Source organism: Leptodactylus fuscus, chromosome 11, assembly GCF_031893055.1.
Source record: "Leptodactylus fuscus isolate aLepFus1 chromosome 11, aLepFus1.hap2, whole genome shotgun sequence".
NCBI classification, from domain to species: Eukaryota; Metazoa; Chordata; class Amphibia; order Anura; family Leptodactylidae; genus Leptodactylus; species Leptodactylus fuscus.
The window spans coordinates 78,812,546-78,830,659 of record NC_134275.1 but is presented as its reverse complement, the minus strand read 5'-3'; the positions used below and the strand labels follow the sequence as shown (position 1 = coordinate 78,830,659).

The 18,114-nt window shown below is 45.5% G+C and overlaps 1 protein-coding gene across 2 annotated transcripts; it reads left to right on the top strand.

Moving 5' to 3' along the window:
* Positions 1-493: 493 nt before the first annotated feature.
* LOC142184441 (carnitine O-acetyltransferase-like) lies at positions 494-17,116 on the top strand. Of its 2 annotated transcripts, none has more exons than XR_012711835.1 (14): positions 494-640; positions 2,139-2,369; positions 2,999-3,117; positions 3,868-3,921; positions 4,117-4,276; positions 5,757-5,931; positions 6,014-6,192; positions 7,181-7,281; positions 7,990-8,118; positions 11,555-11,677; positions 13,337-13,472; positions 13,709-13,771; positions 13,865-13,938; positions 15,277-15,364. XR_012711835.1 is itself a non-coding variant. In XM_075259311.1 (14 exons), the coding sequence occupies exons 1-14, from the start codon at positions 596-598 to the stop codon at positions 16,330-16,332; spliced, it is 1,869 nt and encodes a 622-aa protein (XP_075115412.1). In that variant the 5' UTR covers positions 494-595; the 3' UTR covers positions 16,333-17,116. The 2 variants fall into 2 exon arrangements, 1 of the variants encoding a protein (XP_075115412.1); XM_075259311.1 differs by lacking the exon at positions 13,865-13,938 and adding an exon at positions 16,117-17,116 and having other exon boundaries at positions 15,277-15,414.
* The last annotated feature ends 998 nt before the right edge of the window (positions 17,117-18,114 follow it).

The window sequence follows — 18,114 nt, the reverse complement described above, 5'->3', positions numbered from 1 at the left end:
ATGTCGCGGGGTGACATATTTCCAAACTTTAAAATCCCGTAAAACCGTAAGTGTTTCTATCACTCCTATTGTGAGAATTAATGACTCTGTAATGTGATTTGGTCTGAACTTTGACCCTACAATTTATAAAGCTGTGCGGAATAATAGAATATATATAAATACAATGTATTATTATATGTTTTGGCTATGCGATTCCAGAAGACGATTTTTCGTGTTAGAAATTCCAGGAACATTTCCTACAGCATCTGCCAATTGTGGAAAAAATAAAAAAGGCCATTGCTGACGTTAGTGTGAACCGAGTCTAAGCTGTACATGCAGAGAGCTCATTCACTTTGCAGGCTCTCAGGGCATGCTGGGAGTTGTAGTCACACACCAGCTCTAGGGCACTGATCTCTACACTATATATTTGCACGTACACACACACACACACACACACACACACGCTCCAGTTGTGTAAGCTCCTCCCTGCAGGAAGTGTGGTCTGTGCCTCCTCCCTTGATACACAGGCCTGACCCTCCCCCAACACCTCCAGTCGCAGACTACCCTTAGGGGTACATTTCAGTTTGTCCACAAGGGGAGGGGGGCAGTTGGCAGGATGATCCGCCACCTCATGCACTGCACAGCTCCCCTCAGGGCTACGGTGAGAGATCAGCGAGTTTCATGCATTATATTTGTTTCCTGACCACCTGCAGGACATCACAAGTTTATGGCTGTGAGGATCTGCAGAGCATTGCAGAGCTTCACTTTGCGGGACTTGCAGGACATGACTGACTTTTTTTTATATTGCAGAGCATTGCGACTACTTGTTGGCAACTTCTGCAAAGTTTGTTGAGCCTTGTACGGTTTTGACGTTGCATAGTATGGATTATGACATGTTCTGATTATCTGATGTGACTTTGCAGGGAGAGGTATCTGTGGTCAGGAGGCTGCAAATTGGTCTGGGCTCCGCTCTGACCTCCCCTCCCTCGTTATCAATCTTGTTCAGGTTGGGCAAACCTGAAAATCTTGAATATCTAGTTAATGGCTTCAGAGGGAACGTCCACAGGGAGTGCATGTCCATCAATGCTGCACCTTTCATGGTGGCGTCTGCAACAAACACAGCAAATTTTGGGTCAAAATCCACATATAACATTTGCAGACTTTGTAGCAGAATCGTTGCAGCAGTATAGTCCACAGAACCAAAAAAAAAATCAGTTTTTGTAGACTTACCCTCAGCATGACGGTGATGATATCATGCTTCAATAGGAACGGAATGTGTATTGGGAAAATTAAAGGGGAACTCTACTCAGAAGTGGTAAAAATTAGCAACACCATCAGACTCCCTAATACAAAATCTAAGCATGGGATACACGTGTACAATTTTGGGTGTCTGTCTAGCAACAGGTTGAGCATGGGGGACCTCATTGCGTTTGCAGGGACTAACATGGTTATCTGTGCTCTAGTCGGGGTGTCACCATATACCATTACCTTTACTCCCGCCATCTTATCAGCCATACAGGATTTGTGGGACAGTGGTGGAAATGGAGGAGCTGCCTTAGAAACCAAGCAGGGCTTATTCCCTTAGATATTTATAGCGTTTCTGTTGCTGTAATTGTAATGCTGCAATTTACAAAAATGCGCCCGTTTTTTAAATCGCAGCACGGGTTTTATTTTTTTTCTGCAATGTGTGGATTAGCCATAACACCGTGCACTTTGCAGGTACTGTAAAAAACCGTGGCGTTTACTCTGTGGCACTCCCGCCTTAGGGTTTGGCCTCATATGGTGGGATATCCACAGCGCACCCGCTTGCAGCAAAAACATTATTGATTTTCACTGCTCACTTAACCCTATGCGCCTATAGTGGTTTTTAGCCTTTGAATTGCAAAATCCATAGCAATGTTTTGGTTCCAAATTTGCAGCTCAAAACACTGTGTGAAGCGGCAATGTGTGGCCCAGTCTTAGGCTATGGTCAAACTACCGTTATTACAGTCCATTGCTCTCATCCATCATAGGCGAGATGAAACGCACAGCTACCAGACTGACGGTTTAGATGGTGACATGGACTGAGAACCCATTGGGAATACAGCAGACTTTTATCTAGGTCTGACTGACGCCATGCATAGTATTTGTGACTAATCCGCACTCTCTCCAATCCCTAGATCTCCTCCTATACACTCCGTTCTTTCCACTCTGCCCCTCCACTCCCTCGCCAGCCTGTCCCTGATCTCCGGAAGGTTCTCGCCCGCTATCTGCGATCTCTCCAGCCACTTGTTAGCGAGGACGAGCTGGAGAGCACCCAAGAACTGGTAGAGAAGTTCCTACGTCCCCGAGGACAAGGAGAAGAGCTGCAGAAACTACTACATAAGAGAGCGGAGCGTACTGATAACTGGGTGAGACCACAGGAGGGTATCGCCTACACCTATACTAGGCCTATAGGATATCCTTTGGGTCGAGTGTGATATTTTAGGCTTTCTTTGAGCCAAAGCTCTTGCAATGTAACGGTCTCATACACATAAGAAAATGTCGGCCAAACCTATTTTGTGTATCTGAAGGCCACCTGACTCGCCCCAACAGATGTTGCCGCAGCTTACTCTCCTCTTCACATTGAGAATACGGCAAAACCTCTTTGAGATAACCACCCAAAATTGCCTTAAAAAAATGGTCTTGTGGGTGGTGGTCTTCTCTAAGATGATGGTTAATGTAGAGAAGATTCACTTTCCCATATATGTGGCCGTTCGGCTGAATTGAGCGTGCACGTATATGGAAAAGTGGGGAGGAATAGTTGATGGCTGGACAGTCTATCGTTATTGAAGTTGTATCTTGTGTAGTAGATGTTGCCGAGGAGTCCTGATGTAAGACGGTCATAGACAATAGATGAATGTTGAATGTTGACCAATTGTCCGGTGATTGTCGTATAGGACAGGTTGGGATATTTTGGACCTTCCTCTAATGTCTATGGCCGCTGTACCCTAATCTCTCTCCATCTTTCCATTTACTGACCTCTGTCTGTCCTTTGTAGCTCACAGACTGGAGACACGAATGTATATACCTAGAGAATCACCTACCACTGCCTGTACATTCCAGCCCGGCTGTCATTCTCCCTCAGCGGGAATACAACGACTGGGTGGGACAGCTGAGGTATCTAATCTCTATATCCATCCATCTCATGTTCACCTGACGTTATGGTTTCTATGTTCTAACAGTACAGGTTGGTGTGGAGGTACCAAGGTGGTCCAAGGGTGTGGAGGTACCAAGGTGGTCCAAAAGTGTGGCTATAGCAGGGTGGTCCAAAGGTGTGGATATCCCAGGGTGGTCCAAAATTGACAGGGAGAAAAATTCTGCAAGGACACCTGGTGGACCTCATTATAGTCTATGGTGTCTGCAGGTAACTGACTTTTTTAGCAGATGGGCTCTTTGTTTTTTGGGACCCAAACAACGGAGAACTGGATGATACTGTTAGACTAGCATCAGGTACATACATCACGTGCATCCCTTACCACTTGAAAAAATCAAATTGATTCCAAAATGACTGTTTTCAATATGGCCACCCTGTTGAACAACAGACACCTTTGTCCATTTATTCTCCATACCTTTGCACCGCCCTGTATTTCGACATGTTGTCTTTCTAGAATGGATCCCATATAGACGGACACCTTTGATGCACTTGCTTAGTATTATGTACCTGGTCCAATTCTTCTGTGTTTTGGTGGATGTGTTCTTTCTTAGTTCCCTTGCTAAAGTCTTGCAATTGGTCCTCAGAGACCGGCTTGGGTCACCTTAAATAACTGCACCCCTTGGTCCCCACTTTGGCCTGTGGACGTCTCTGGTGGTTGTTCTTCTGCCATGTTTGTTATTATGGAGACATTTCATGTATCTGCTTGTTCACAGATTTGCATCTAAACTCATCTGTGGTGTCCTGGACTTTAAAGCCAAGATTGAGAGGTGAGTTTGCTCTTCCATTTTCCTGGGTATGATGACTCCATATTTAGGACATAGCAGCCCATGACTAGACTGGACAGGGTAACTCCTGAGGCCTGTACACCGCGCTTTGGTCACCAGGTTGACCTATTCAAGTCTATTCTTTTTGATATTGCTCCGGTATCAAAATAATTTTCTCCTCCTGCTTTCCTTGAACAGTCCTGGTGGTCTGAAGGAGTTCTGGCGAGGCCAACCGCTGTGTCCAGATCAGTATCACAAATTCTTTGGATCCTGCAGGGAACCCGGAACCAAGAGAGACCGAATCCTTTTCCATCCTAGTCACATGTCTCAGCATGTCACCGTCTGCAAGAACTATCAGGTATCTCTTAGGTTTCCAAAAACATTGTGACTTCCATCAGTTCTTCTCGGTACCTTCAGACAGATATTGGTAGAACTCGGCAGTGAGGTTGTTCCTTGGCTCAATGTAGAAAGTGAATGGGTCCATGGCAATACGGGCGACGCGTTGATATCTATGTACCATCCATACCTTTCCACCACAAGCTCGGCACATGCACACCGTCACGTAGCATATTGAAAACTTAAAATCTAAAACGATAAAATCTTCAGATGAATACGCCTCGGTGCTCGGTACGCGGCCTCTTGTGTCATGGATGGAAAATTCCGATCTCATAGTTTCCGACACAGAATGTTCGTTGGTGCTGAACGTGTTAATGGAAATAATTGGTGTTTCCTAAGAAGTGTTTTCTTGGAGATATCAAGAGATCTCCTACCGAGAGGGAAGCTGTGCCGAGCAATGTTATACATTCATTGTAGGGATCGGTGGTAGACTCCACTTACATCCTCGCACAGGTCACTACAAGACTATGGAAATGTGCCATTGTACGTTATTGTATCTTCGTGGCCTTGTATCTCCTCTTCCCATCGCCACCTTTCTATCTCTCACCTTGTCTTAAAGCCTAAGATGCCAATCTTCCTGCGTATCCCCTACCTCTAGGTGGCTGTGCCGACTCGTCATGATTTATGTAACGTTGCTTGTATACCTCTATCTCTAGTTTTTAGTTCTCCTTTCATAATTTTCAGTTCTCCTAATGTTTCCCAAAGTGACAAGCCGACCAAGGCTTCAAAGATCACGTTTTGCAACGTCGTGACTTGCAGAAGGGAACAAGCGGAACAGAGTTGCTTGGCTTGGGATCCTCAATTTGTTGCCTCCTAATTCTTATTATATCTACAAAAGCTTCCAAAATCTCAAGTTTCTCACTAGAGGCAATCATGTACTCAGATGTAGCTAAGACAATTAAAGAGGAGCTTTCACCACTTCCACCAACTCTCGCTCTTTTCATCCTCTATGGATTCTAGCACAGTTGGATTTTTTTTCCTTTAGTCCTCACCACTCCTGAGCAATCGGTGCAGTTAGTTTTTCTGCCTGATATGCTAACTAGACTCCCTAATGTCAAGTGGGTGGTGTCAGCAGGAGATGGCAGGGGGTGTGATGCTGAGCTCTGACACTGTCACCTCTGATTGGAGCTCTAAGTCTTGCCCCCCTTGCTGCTCCTTCCTCACACCACCCACCTGACATTAGGGAGTCTAGTTAGCATATCAGGCACCAAAACAAACTGCACCAATGGATTGAAAATTGCAACAGAATAGGAATCTCTGCCAGGCAGGAACTGGCGTAGAATTGGGGTGTAACTCCGTCCAGTTTTCTGGTATAAGTTATAATATCCCCTCCCCACTCTGCCACGATCTCCGCTCTGCACCAAATTACCGACTTGCATGAAATAGTAAATTCCCCCCCAATGGATCTTCTCACCTTTTGCATTTTATGTGTTTCTTCCCAGTTTTTTGAGCTGAATGTGTACAATAGTGATGGTTCTCCCCTGACAGAAGATCAGATTCACCAGCAGATGCTTTTCCTACGGGCACATTCTAAAAAGACGGACAAGGAGCCTGTCGGGGTGCTCACCACCGACCACAGGAACAGCTGGGGGCGAGCGTACAGCACCCTCATTCGAGGTGAGTTTACCCGGATCAGGAAACGCACATGATGAGTAATATGTGGAGGAGACGCCATGACCATGTCACCTATCTGTCCTAGACCGGCTCAACCGGGAGTCTGTGCGCAGTATCCAGCGCAGCATGTTTACCGTGTGTCTGGACGCGACAGCGCTGAAGTTCTCGGAGGACCTGTACAGCAGCCGTACCGCCGCTCAGATGCTGCACGGAGGAGGGAGCCATGCCAACAGCGGCAATCGCTGGTTTGACAAGACTTTGCAGGTATAGGCTCGGCTTCATACTTTGCTTAAAGCCTAACTAAACTTATATTTTTTGTTATGTAAATCCACAGTATGGGTGAAGATGACAAACGTTGTAATGTAATGGATGTAAGAAAAGTTCCCGTGTCTTCTTATTTGTCTCCTCCTGCCACTGATCAATAGAGAGGGGAGGAAGGGGAGAGCTCAAAGCAAAGAGACAGCTGCACTATAGAGAGAGCGTATACTTTCACAACACAACTGGGTTACCAGGAATGGTTATATAGCCTTCCCCTGACAGAAAGGACTCCTATAATGATGTAAATGGCCTCATATTTCTGTCTCTCTCCTTTCTCCCTCCATACTCTTCATTGCATACTGACAAATTACAATGAAGTCTATGGTGGGGGGAAGGAGAGACACAAATATGAGGCAGTCTACAGCATTGAGTCCTTTCTATTAGGAGATGGCTAAAATAGTAATTACTAATAACACTAGTCATATACCCTATATCATTGGAGGATGTGCACGTCTGCCGGTCTGCACGCCTGCACCAATGTGTACGCCATCTTGTAGTTTTTTAGGGAATATTTTTGTATCGTCCTCATCCTCTTGGCAAGGATGGTGCAAAAGGGAACAAAGTTGCACATTTTTGTTTAATAACCTGATTTGTGCAAAACTTTTTTTTCTCAATGTAACCTGTAGTTTATGGACGTCCTAAGGGGGACGAGCTCTACCTGTGTGATGTCAGAGCAGTGCTGTGCACTCTGAACCAATCAGATGTCTTCCTTTTATGCTCCTCCTCCTTTGCCCCCAATCACACTGTTTCTCTATGTAATCTGCATCTGCATCTCCCTCCTCTCCCCTCCTTCCTTTCTTTGATTTACTGTTTTGCACTAGATGGATTTTTTGGTCCAGGACCTTACTAATATATATATCCTGAGACTTGCCCAATGCTTGTACATGCCCTTTGTATATATGGAACTGAGTAACAATGACTATGACTCCTACAGTTCGTGGTGGGAGAAGATGGGACGTGTGGTCTGATTTATGACCAAGCGACAGCTGACGCCTCTGCAGTGCTGACCATGCTGCGCCATGTTCTGGACTACTGGTAAGTGACTGCCATGAGGTAGGGGGTACAACTGTGCCTCACTGAGGGGCATTTAAAGTCCATTCACCCAAAATGAATACTTCTTATTCCATCACTTTCCACTTCTTCCCTGGCGAGTATCCAGAACGGGTGCAAATACTCCCCAGGCCGCTGATGGGCAGGAGCCTCTCTGTGTGCCCAATGTCAATTTTGAGGTGAAAGCGGCACGGTCTTGATATGTGGCAAGTGTGATGTAAAAGAGAAAAAAGTTGCAATTTTAATTTGCTCAAAACCTCGCAAAAAAAAAATTGCACCTTTTATCATGCCTTGTATTCCAAAATGATTGGCGCAGAAGGCATGATATATTTCCTCCATTGACTCTTAGACTCTGCATTGTGCCGTTCCTCTGTTATTCCTAATATGTTCCCCATCTATGTCCCGTGCGGTGATGCAGCCATTGTGAATGGAGAGGTTATGGCACATGCACGACTTTCTCCAGTCACTGTGTTGGAAGGTCTGAGAACAGGTGAGACAACGTATATAGTATATTCTGTGGATGTGTAACACCCCTTTAAGTAGTTATCAGATCCCTCCTCTGGTCATGATGGGGTGAGGTTGATGATGTGATGGTCGTAGAGCTTCCTGTGTGTATATCATCATATATGTTAGTATTAGTTATACAGTCCGGGCCCTATTGTCATGTCCCCTACTAATGGCCCTTCTCCCCAGCTCTGAGGGCCCCGACCTGCTGCCGCCCCGCACTCCTCTCATCAGGATTCCTTCACCAAGAAAGCTTTACTTCAACTTCCCACCAGAGATCAAGCAGCACGTAGAACAAGCCAAGCAGAACCTGGACATGTAAGTTTGGTGGGGGGCTCCATAGCTCACAATGGGGGTATAGTCTCATCAGGACAGTACGTTACTTTATGATGGAATCTCCAAGTGACAGATCGCAGTCGGAACCTTGTCTGGCATAATGACAGCGGTCAGGAGATGATTGACCCCCGACCGCTGATACATTACAGTAATGGCAGCAACAATTGCTGATTGTTCCTGCTGTCTACATAGAAGGAACATGGTAACTGCCCATCTTTGCTGCCACTATTGTAATGTATCGGTGCAAAAAGGGGCAGCAGTATGGAGGTCAGTCTGTCCGCATATGCATGAGCAAGGAAGGAATTCCCAGCAGTCCCACTATGCCTACAGTGAGGGCGCTGGGGTGGAATTTGGTCTGTGTGGGAGAAATAAAGTGGCATTACACTGTATGGGAACCACTAAGGGGGCATTATACTGTATGGGAACCACTAAGGGGGCATTATACTGTATGGGAACCACTAAGGGGGCATTATACTGTATGGGAACCACTAAGGGGGCATTATACTGTATGGGAACCACTAAGGGGGCATTATACTGTAATGGAACCACTAAGGGGGCAATATAGTGTATGGGAACCACTAAGGGGGCATTATAGTGTATGGGAACCACTAAGGGGGCATTATAGTGTATGGGAACCACTAAGGGGGCATTATAGTGTATGGGAACCACTAAGGGGGCATTATAGTGTATGGGAACCACTAAGGGGGCATTATAGTGTATGGGGACCACTAAGGGGGCATTATAGTGTATGGGAACCACTAAGGGGGCATTATAGTGTATGGGAACCACTAAGGGGGCATTATACTGTATGGGAACCACTAAGGGGGCATTATACTGTATGGGAACCACTAAGGGGGCATTATAGTGTATGGGAACCACTAAGGGGGCATTATAGTGTATGGGAACCACTAAGGGGGCATTATAGTGTATGGGAACCACTAAGGGGGCATTATAGTGTATGGGAACCACTAAGGGGGCATTATAGTGTATGGGAACCACTAAGGGGGCATTATACTGTATGGGAACCACTAAGGGGGCATTATAGTGTATGGGAACCACTAAGGGGGCATTATAGTGTATGGGAACCACTAAGGGGGCATTATAGTGTATGGGAACCACTAAGGGGGCATTATAGTGTATGGGAACCACTAAGGGGGCATTATAGTGTATGGGGACCACTAAGGGGGCATTATAGTGTATGGGGACCACTAAGGGGGCATTATACTGTATGGGAACCACTAAGGGGGCATTATACTGTATGGGAACCACTAAGGGGGCATTATAGTGTATGGGGACCACTAAGGGGGCATTATACTGCATGGGTTGCATTATATTATGTGGAGACACTTACAGTCCTATGAAAAAGTTTGGGCACCCCTATTAATCTTAATCATTTTTAGTTCTAAATATTTTGGTGTTTGCAACAGCCATTTCAGTTTGATATATCTAATAACTGATGGACACAGTAATATTTCAGGATTGAAATGAGGTTTATTGTACTAACAGAAAATGCGCAATATGCATTAAACCAAAATTTGACCGGTGCAAAAATATGGGCACCTCAACAGAAAAGTGACATTAATATTTAGTAGATCCTCCTTTTGCCTCTAGTCGCTTCCTGTAGCTTTTAATCAGTTCCTGGATCCTGGATGAAGGTATTTTGGACCATTTCTTTCTACAAAACAATTCAAGTTCAGTTAAGTTTGATGGTCGCCGAACATGGACAGCCCGCTCTCAAATGATCTGAAAACAAAGATTGTTCAACATAGTTGTTCAGTGGAAGGATACAAAACGTTGTCTCAGAGATTTAACCTGTCAGTTTCCACTGTGAGGAACATAGTAAGGAAATGGAAGACCACAGGGACAGTTCTTGTTAAGCCCAGAAGTGGCAGGCCAAGAAAAATATCAGAAAGGCAGAGAAGAAGAATGGTGAGAAGAGTCAAGGACAATCCACAGACCACCTCCAAAGAGCTGCAGCATCATCTTGCTGCAGATGGTGTCACTGTGCATCGGTCAACTATACAGCGCACTTTGCACAAATAGAAGCTGTATGGGAGAGTGATGAGAAAGAAGCCGTTTCTGCACGTACGCCACAAATAGAGTTGCCTGAGGTATGAAAAAGCACATTTGGACAAGGCAGCTTCATTTTGGAAACAAAAATTGAGTTGTTTGGTTATAAAAAAAAGGCGTTATGCATGGCGTCCAAAAAGAAACAGCATTCCAAGAAAAACACATGCTACCCACTGTAAAATTTGGTGGAGGTTCCATCATGCTTTGGGGCTGTGTGGCCAATGCCGGCATCGGGAATCTTGTTAAAGTTGAGGGTCGCATGGATTCCACTCAGTATCAGCAGATTCTTGAGAATAATGTTCAAGAATCAGTGACGAAGTTGAAGTTACGCCGGGGATGGATATTTCAGCAAGACAATGATCCAAAACACCGCTCCAAATCCTCAGGCATTCATGCAGAGGAACAATTACAATGTTCTGGAATGGCCATCCCAGTCCCCAGACCTGAATATCATTGAACATCTGTGGGATGATTTGAAGCGGGCTGTCCATGCTCGGCGACCATCTAACTTAACTGAACTTGAATTGTTTGTCCAAAATCCCTTCATCCAGGATCCAGGAACTGATTAAAAGCTACAGGAAGCGACTAGAGGCTGTTATCTTTGCAAAAGGAGGATCTACTAAATATTAATGTCACTTTTCTGTTGAGGTGCCCATACTTTTGCACCGGTCAAATTTTGGTTTAATGCATATTGCACATTTTCTGTTAGTACAATAAACCTCATTTCAATCCTGAAATATTACTGTGTCCATCAGTTATTAGATATATCAAACTGAAATGGCTGTTATAAACACCAAAATATTTAGAACTAAAAATGATTAAGATTAATAGGGGTGCCCAAACTTTTTCATAGGACTGTATAGGCTTCATCACTGTGTGTTACTATATGAAAGCATAACTTGACTTGGTGGGGTCCAAGGGGACATAGGCAGGACTGGAGGGGGAGTTAGCGGTCTGTCTTATCATGGATGTTCGCAAAAGTATCCTAGCGTACCCCTGCTCTATGTTATGCTGCCCTATAGGTATAAGCAGATATGTATGGCTGCTAGATTGGGGGTATGTTCTCATGGTGGTATTTGAGGCAGATTCCGTCTCAAGATCATCTCCAAATCCCGCCTGGAAACGGCCTCTGTTGATTTCAATGGGAGGCGGACACTGATTTGTTTCAGTTAGCAGGAAAAATAAGCCTGGCACCGATCTTCAGGTGGATTCGGCCTAATAATTCCCATTGAAGTGAATGAGAGGCAGAAACTACCGCCTGGCAGGTGCAGAATTGGATGTAGGTTTTGGTCAAGCGCAAAAATTCTGCTGTGTGAATATAACTCTATATATATCTCTCCTCCTTCAGATTGGTGAACGATCTCGATATCTGCTGCTTCTCCTTCCCCGACTTTGGAAAGAGATTTCCGCGGAGCTACAACATGAGCCCCAGTGCGTTCCTGCAGATCTGCCTGCAGCTGGCGTATTACAGGTACTGCCGGGCAGGGGTCTAGAGATAGGGCGATGCATTTACTGATGAGGCCTATCGTCAGGGCTATAGTTATAGGTGTCACCATCCTAAGTCTGAACCGTCCCATGTTATCAGTGGTGCTGTGTATATAGGCATTTATATTATAATATCGTGACCCCGTAGCAGTGTGAGTATATAGGCTGGTGCACACATGGCATTGTCGTCGCTCTTCTACCCAGCACACAGTCAGTTAAAGGGGGTTCTGGGATTTTAATAAATTTGAGGTGTAGAAAATAATATAGTATAAAATGAAAAAATAATCTTTACTCATCCGGTTAAATCCCCGGAACTCTGATGTTCCCTGCGCAATATTGTAGCGATTATGTCATCGTTTGCTGATCGCCAATGACTGGCTGCATGGGTCACACAATGAGGAGTGTGTATGTATATGTATATATAATAAAATGTATATATCATTTTAGTATGACACCATCACTATGCAGGACTAGAATGCACTTGCTCACATATCTTAAAGTTAATCTTTTGCACATATTTTGATATTCCGGCAGCATTTGTGATATTAATAAAGAGTTGTAATCTACTTTATTAACAGATTTTTGGCTCCTGTGATCTCCAGCACTGAAATCCTCTCCTGTCCCCCATGTATTGCTTCCCCAATGAACAGACAGGAGCCAAAATCCATTGATAAGTTGATTACAATAGTTAATAACGTCACAGATGCTGCCATAAAGTCAAAAGTTGTCCAAAAGTTTCGAGACCCTTGATGAACATGGCCCAGGGTCCTTATTCACCTATGTATGGAACAATCCAACATCTGGGGCTACGTGTACACAACATAGATGACATCCGTGTGCCGCCCGTGCCTTCACTGACCCATTCACTTTCTCCAGTGAGCCTGGGCCTTAAAATGGACAGATATAGGACTTCTCCTGAGTTTTGCCCCAAGGCTCACGGGCCTATATACTGGCCGATGTTGATATACGAGTGTGTGTATGGGGCCATAGAATATAATGGGTCAGTGTGTTGTGAAAAACGCTGCTTGTACTTCACACAATGCCATTGTATTGTTGCACCCAAATGTGACTGAAGACCCCCCTGCGCTGATTCCTTATACAATACATGTGCTGCGACTTTATAGGACTACAGTTGCAGGATCCTAAAGTAGCTAGGACATTTAGACTCGCCCACATAAACAAATGCAAATCTGTGCAGCCGTCCTCCGCACCCCTAGGGCACCGCACACTCACCTGCTGACTACACACACTTCATTTACACATCAGACAGGACTCTTTCTTGAAGCCCTGATCCTTGTCTTGCACCTTCCTTCTCCTCTAGTATTAGATAGCAGGAGCCTTGATCTTCTGAGGTTTACCTCTCTGTATAGCAGTATGTTACCAGCTATGTGTGATATTTGTACAGCTCCCGGACTGCATTAGGGTCCGCTCTGCAGGGGTCCTACTAAGATATAGGAAAGACCCTGCCCCCCATGTTCCCCGCTACTGCCATACAGACAGATATCTGGCTGCAGCATGTGACAAAATAGAATATTATTATGTTCCCGTAACTGCCCCCCCTCCTTTCAGACGCCCCAGGGTACTTGCCCCTGCAGTTATAAGCTCAGCCCTGGCCATGGTACTGATGTTTTGCCTATTTGCACAGGTTACACGGCGAACTATGTGCAACCTCTGAGGTTGTCTCACTCCGCGCATTTCATCATGGGCGGTCGGATGTTGTTCGCTGCTCCAGTCCCGAGGCACTGGAATTTGTGGAAGCGACTGATGATCCCCAGAAATCGGTATGTGCTGCATGGGGATAGTGTCACGTGATCCAACCGCAAGTCTGTAAGGTGTAAGATGCCAGTGAGATCTGCGGGACATCTACTAGTAAACGAAAAAATATTGCTATGGACAACCCACTGTTGTTAGACGGGTCCCCCAAAAATATCACAAAAAATGTATTTATAGATTTCTGTATAATATATTCTATATGTTATACATTATTATATATATGCATTGTTCTCTCTTTGCGCAGGCGGAGGAGAAGTTTTTGCTCTTGGTAAAAGCTATAGACAGTCACCAGGCCACCACCGAGCAGGTGAGAGATCCACGTCACGGCATCTATTGTATCACTGACCGCTTCTTCCGTCTCCCTCTCTCTTACTCCTCTCTGTTTCATGAATCACATTAGATGCAGCTTTGCTTGCCTTGAAAAATCGTCTTCCCCCAAAAGTTCATATTGTCATGTTATACCTGCAAGAACCAGTAGGTGGCGCTAGTCTATTTTGCTTGTCTTTGGTGTGTTGAATGTTACAGCATGGCCTGTTCACACTCGTGCCTTCATTTACATTCGCAGCCATGGATGACAGCGTTTTTAATATGCGAGGATATTGCTAGAAGAGCAGATCCCGAATATATTAAAGGGATCTTCTCGTCATGTGTGACGGCAATCTGGTCATTTCTAAAGTAAAATTATTTAAAGAGGACCAGTCACTGGGTGCGAAAAGCCCAATGACCTCCATCATCTGATCGGCGCGGTCACCCCGAGCATTGCGGTGTTTAGTTTATGCAAATCTGTTCAGCCATTCCACAGATATAAGCCCTGTTAATGCAATCTAGGATCTACTAGCCAAGTGGGGGGTAACAATATGGTTTCTTTGTGGACGGGGTCTCTCTGTGCCATACAATGGTACCACCCACTTGGGTAGTGGACCCGAATTATCATCTGTGGGCTGGGTTGATGTGCTGGTTCTGCTGACAGACTCCCAAATTCTGGTAATAAGGCGATAATATTCCTTCTTGTGCATGGACAGGACGGTTTTATGTGCTGGGATACATTTTCTGTTCACGTGATGTCGGCATGTCTCATGTGTTGCTGTGTTTACTGAGTGTCTTCCATATGATGTCCTTGCAGTAGCATTGGGACGAGGGGGGTCTATGTGCATGGTATGTATACAGGGTGCTGGATGACAATAGTGATAACGCCTAGGTATCCTCGTGCATGCTACCTGTTCCAGACGGTAGACATTAAGGGTGGAATTTGGTGACGATGCCAATGGTGTTATTTATTTTATGGTGGGGCCTAATCCCTACATGGCAAGCCTGGAGGACTTTGTTAGGGATCAAGCTTCCATAGTAACCCCTTAACAGGTTTGCTGGGATCCAAAGGGGTGAGAGAGAGCCCCCTTCTCTTTAACCACTTACTTGCCACCATCGGGATTAACGGCGGCAACTAAGAGGTTAAACGGCCAAGAACAGACTTCTCTCTGATCCGGGACGTCAGAGTGGAATATCAGCTGTGTGAGAACTACATGGTCGTACTACCCCGGGGTGGGAAGGGGTTAAAGGAGCACACTATACATGTGACATGGAGATATGGGGAGGGCCCATGTAGTAAAGAGATGTGTAAGATTAAAAGAAAATGCTTCTTTTTTTCTCTCTGAAGTAGCGCCCCCCCTGTTACCCACAGGCTATATCTGGTATTACAGCTGAGAAATATCAGTCACAGACTACAGACAAGGGTGGCTCTGCTTCTGGTTAAGCCTTATATGCTTTTCTTCCGTACAACCCCTTTAATTATTACGTTACAATCTGCTTTCTTAGGTGTTACAGGGGCAGTCTGTAGATGGCGCTATCCTGGCTCTGAAGATGCTGTGTCTTTCTTCCGGGATGGCTCTCCCGGCTCTCTTCATGGATACGTCATATGCGGTGTCTTCCCATTGGAGGCTCTTCACTGGACAGGTCTGTAAATGGCGACTCTAAAACAGCGCCCCCTAGTCTATCAAAATTACAAAGCAATACCATATGTACTATATTAAAAACCGCATGTTGTGCACCGTCCAATGTGCTGTCCCTCCTGCCAACACGTCGCCACGTATGGGTAAAAGTGGCCCCTTTGTCATCTCTATTCTCTTCTACAGCTTCAAATTTATTATATAATCATAGGCCATGTTAAAGGGATTGTCCGGAGGGGGATAGTTTTAGAAATGGACACAAAATGTATTCTTAAACCTATAAGAAACGGTAATCCCTTTACCAATGCCCTGCAATCCTAGTCCAACCTTTGCTGAGTCCCGTCTGGTCTCTACTTCTTGGTCTTGACACACAGGAAATGCCTGCTCAGCCAATGATAGGCCACAGTGGTGTCCCGCCTTAGTCACTGATTGGCTGTGAACATATATTCAGGAAGTAGAGACCAGCAGGGACACAGTAACTGTTAGACCAGGAGCAGCAGGGGATCAGTAACATCAATACTACTTATTTTATGTTTATGTCAGTGGCAATAAAAAGTTGTTTGTGTGTATTTTAAGGGTAAAATATGAATGAATCCCCCCTCCCCTGTACGGTGAGCTTCTATCCCCCCCCCTAGTGGCAGGACTTATTATACAATGATTACCCCTTTTATTCATTGTATACACCCCGGACTTACTTTGTCTCTTGCAGGTGTCGTCTCCCGTGGACTGTGTGATGTGTTACGGGCCTCTGGTTCCTGACGGGTACAGTGTCTGCTTCGCCCCCTCCCAGGATACCATCACCGTGTGCGTATCTGCCTTCGATTGCTGCCAGGAGACTGATGCCGAAAGGTTGTCCGACAGTCTGCAGGGAGCCCTGAGAGACGTACGCGCCTTAATCGTGAAGTGCCGACCTGGGGAGGAGTAGTCGGCTCCAGCCGTGGCGATAATTTATAACTTTATTCCTAAAATTGCTGCATATTTATTATGACAATGTAAGGATATCGGCTGCATGACCAAAAACAACCCGCATTGGGTACAACTAGTCCATGGGGCGGAGCATGGCCTGGGGCTACAAAATAGTATAGCCATATGTAAAGGAATACGGCCTCAGTCATCCGTGGTCATGTGGCTGTATTCCTTATATACAGGGAAGGGAGGCCCAACAGGGTGTAGATCAGTCCTTGTAAATCCCCCAATAATCGGCTGTGCCGAGTGATAACCAGTATGACCAGGAGCCATATAACCCATTGTCTCATCCATCTACCCCGCCATAGTATTCACATAATCCACCCTACCATATTGTTCACATCATGTACCGCCCCATAGCGTTCACATCATCTCCCCCGCCATAGTGCTCACATCCAGGTATAACAGCCCTCACATTGATATACCCCGCCATAGGTGTCACATCCCGCTACCCTACCATGGCTCTGACCCCCGTCTGCCCGACTATAGGTGATACATTGGTACATCCATTACAAGGATCTACCCCATCATAGCTGTTACATCCATGTGCCCCATTATACCTGTTACATACCGCTATACCCTATTATTGCTGTCACATGCTGCGGTATTATTGCAGCTACCTTGAATTGTACGTACTTTTGATATTCGGGGAGTGTCGCCATAAATGTCGGTGGTTACAGCTTTAGGACTTCTACAAGGGCTGTACTATGAGATGCCTCAATAAAAGTCCAATAAACCTTACAGTCTTGTGGAGTGAATTCTAAGACGGTCATGGAAATATCTGATAAACAGGAACGTTCCTCGGCCACGTCTTCAGGTCTTATGGCCATGGTAAGAGACATCCCTTAGATCGGATTGTCTGATACGATGCGTGCTTTTCTAGGTGGCCCTGTCTGAGGACTCCCTTAAAGGATAGAGGGACCATAGGAGGACCAAAGTCGCCGCCATGTTCTTCAAGATCGTTCTATCATTACTAGGCTAAGTTTGCCTGGTAGAGTTTTATCAAAAATTTATTGTAGTAAAAAAAAAATTAAATTCCCAATAAGTTACACGGTGCCGCTACGAAGTAGGATTTGTCCTGCAAAACATAAGCCCTCATACAGAATTGTGAACATCAAAGTAAAAAATTAGAAATGGCCGGGGCAAGAACGGGTTAAAGGGTCTGTCCTAAGTGGTCACCCTATTCTGTAAGCGAGCGTTGGCCCCCATGGCGGCTGATATTACACAGTTACTTGGCCAGTAGGCTCCAGAGGTGGCAACACTCGTGATATTTCGTGGCACCCATTCAAAAAGTTGCGTGATGCCGTATGTACCACACGTGGCCAATATGGCTGCTATGGGTTCCTTGGCACCCTGGATAGTTCTATCCACTTAGCACGACTCCCTTCTCTAAAGGAATTACATTTTTTGGCAAGTAAGGTGGTGGGCCTAATGGTCATGGTAAGGTAAAAAGACACCATGGCTTCTCCATACCAGGGACACTGAATTTTTTGAGATCTGACATGGGGGACTGTGTCCTGTGCGCTGATACATTTCAGAAACCGTACTGTCACACGCCGTGCCGCCATAATGGACAAATGCCCTATGGGATAGACGGGCGTATGTTCTTGCCTTTCTGGTTTACGGCTGTATAGAATACTCTGCTGGCTCCCCCGTTTAAATAATGGGCACATGGAAATTTCTTCTGTTGCGCACTCCTCTCCTCGCCTCTTTGTAGTTAATGTGCGTGGCAGGTGGACTA

Bases quoted from the DNA above. Each gene is read 5' to 3' on its own strand.
- LOC142184441 (XM_075259311.1), top strand. From the start codon at position 596: ATGATCCGCCACCTCATGCACTGCACAGCTCCCCTCAGGGCTACG. The intron at 641-2,138 runs GTGAGAGATCAG...TCCAATCCCTAG, and splicing joins CAGCTCCCCTCAGGGCTACG to ATCTCCTCCTATACACTCCG. The intron at 3,922-4,116 runs GTGAGTTTGCTC...TTCCTTGAACAG, and splicing joins TTTAAAGCCAAGATTGAGAG to TCCTGGTGGTCTGAAGGAGT.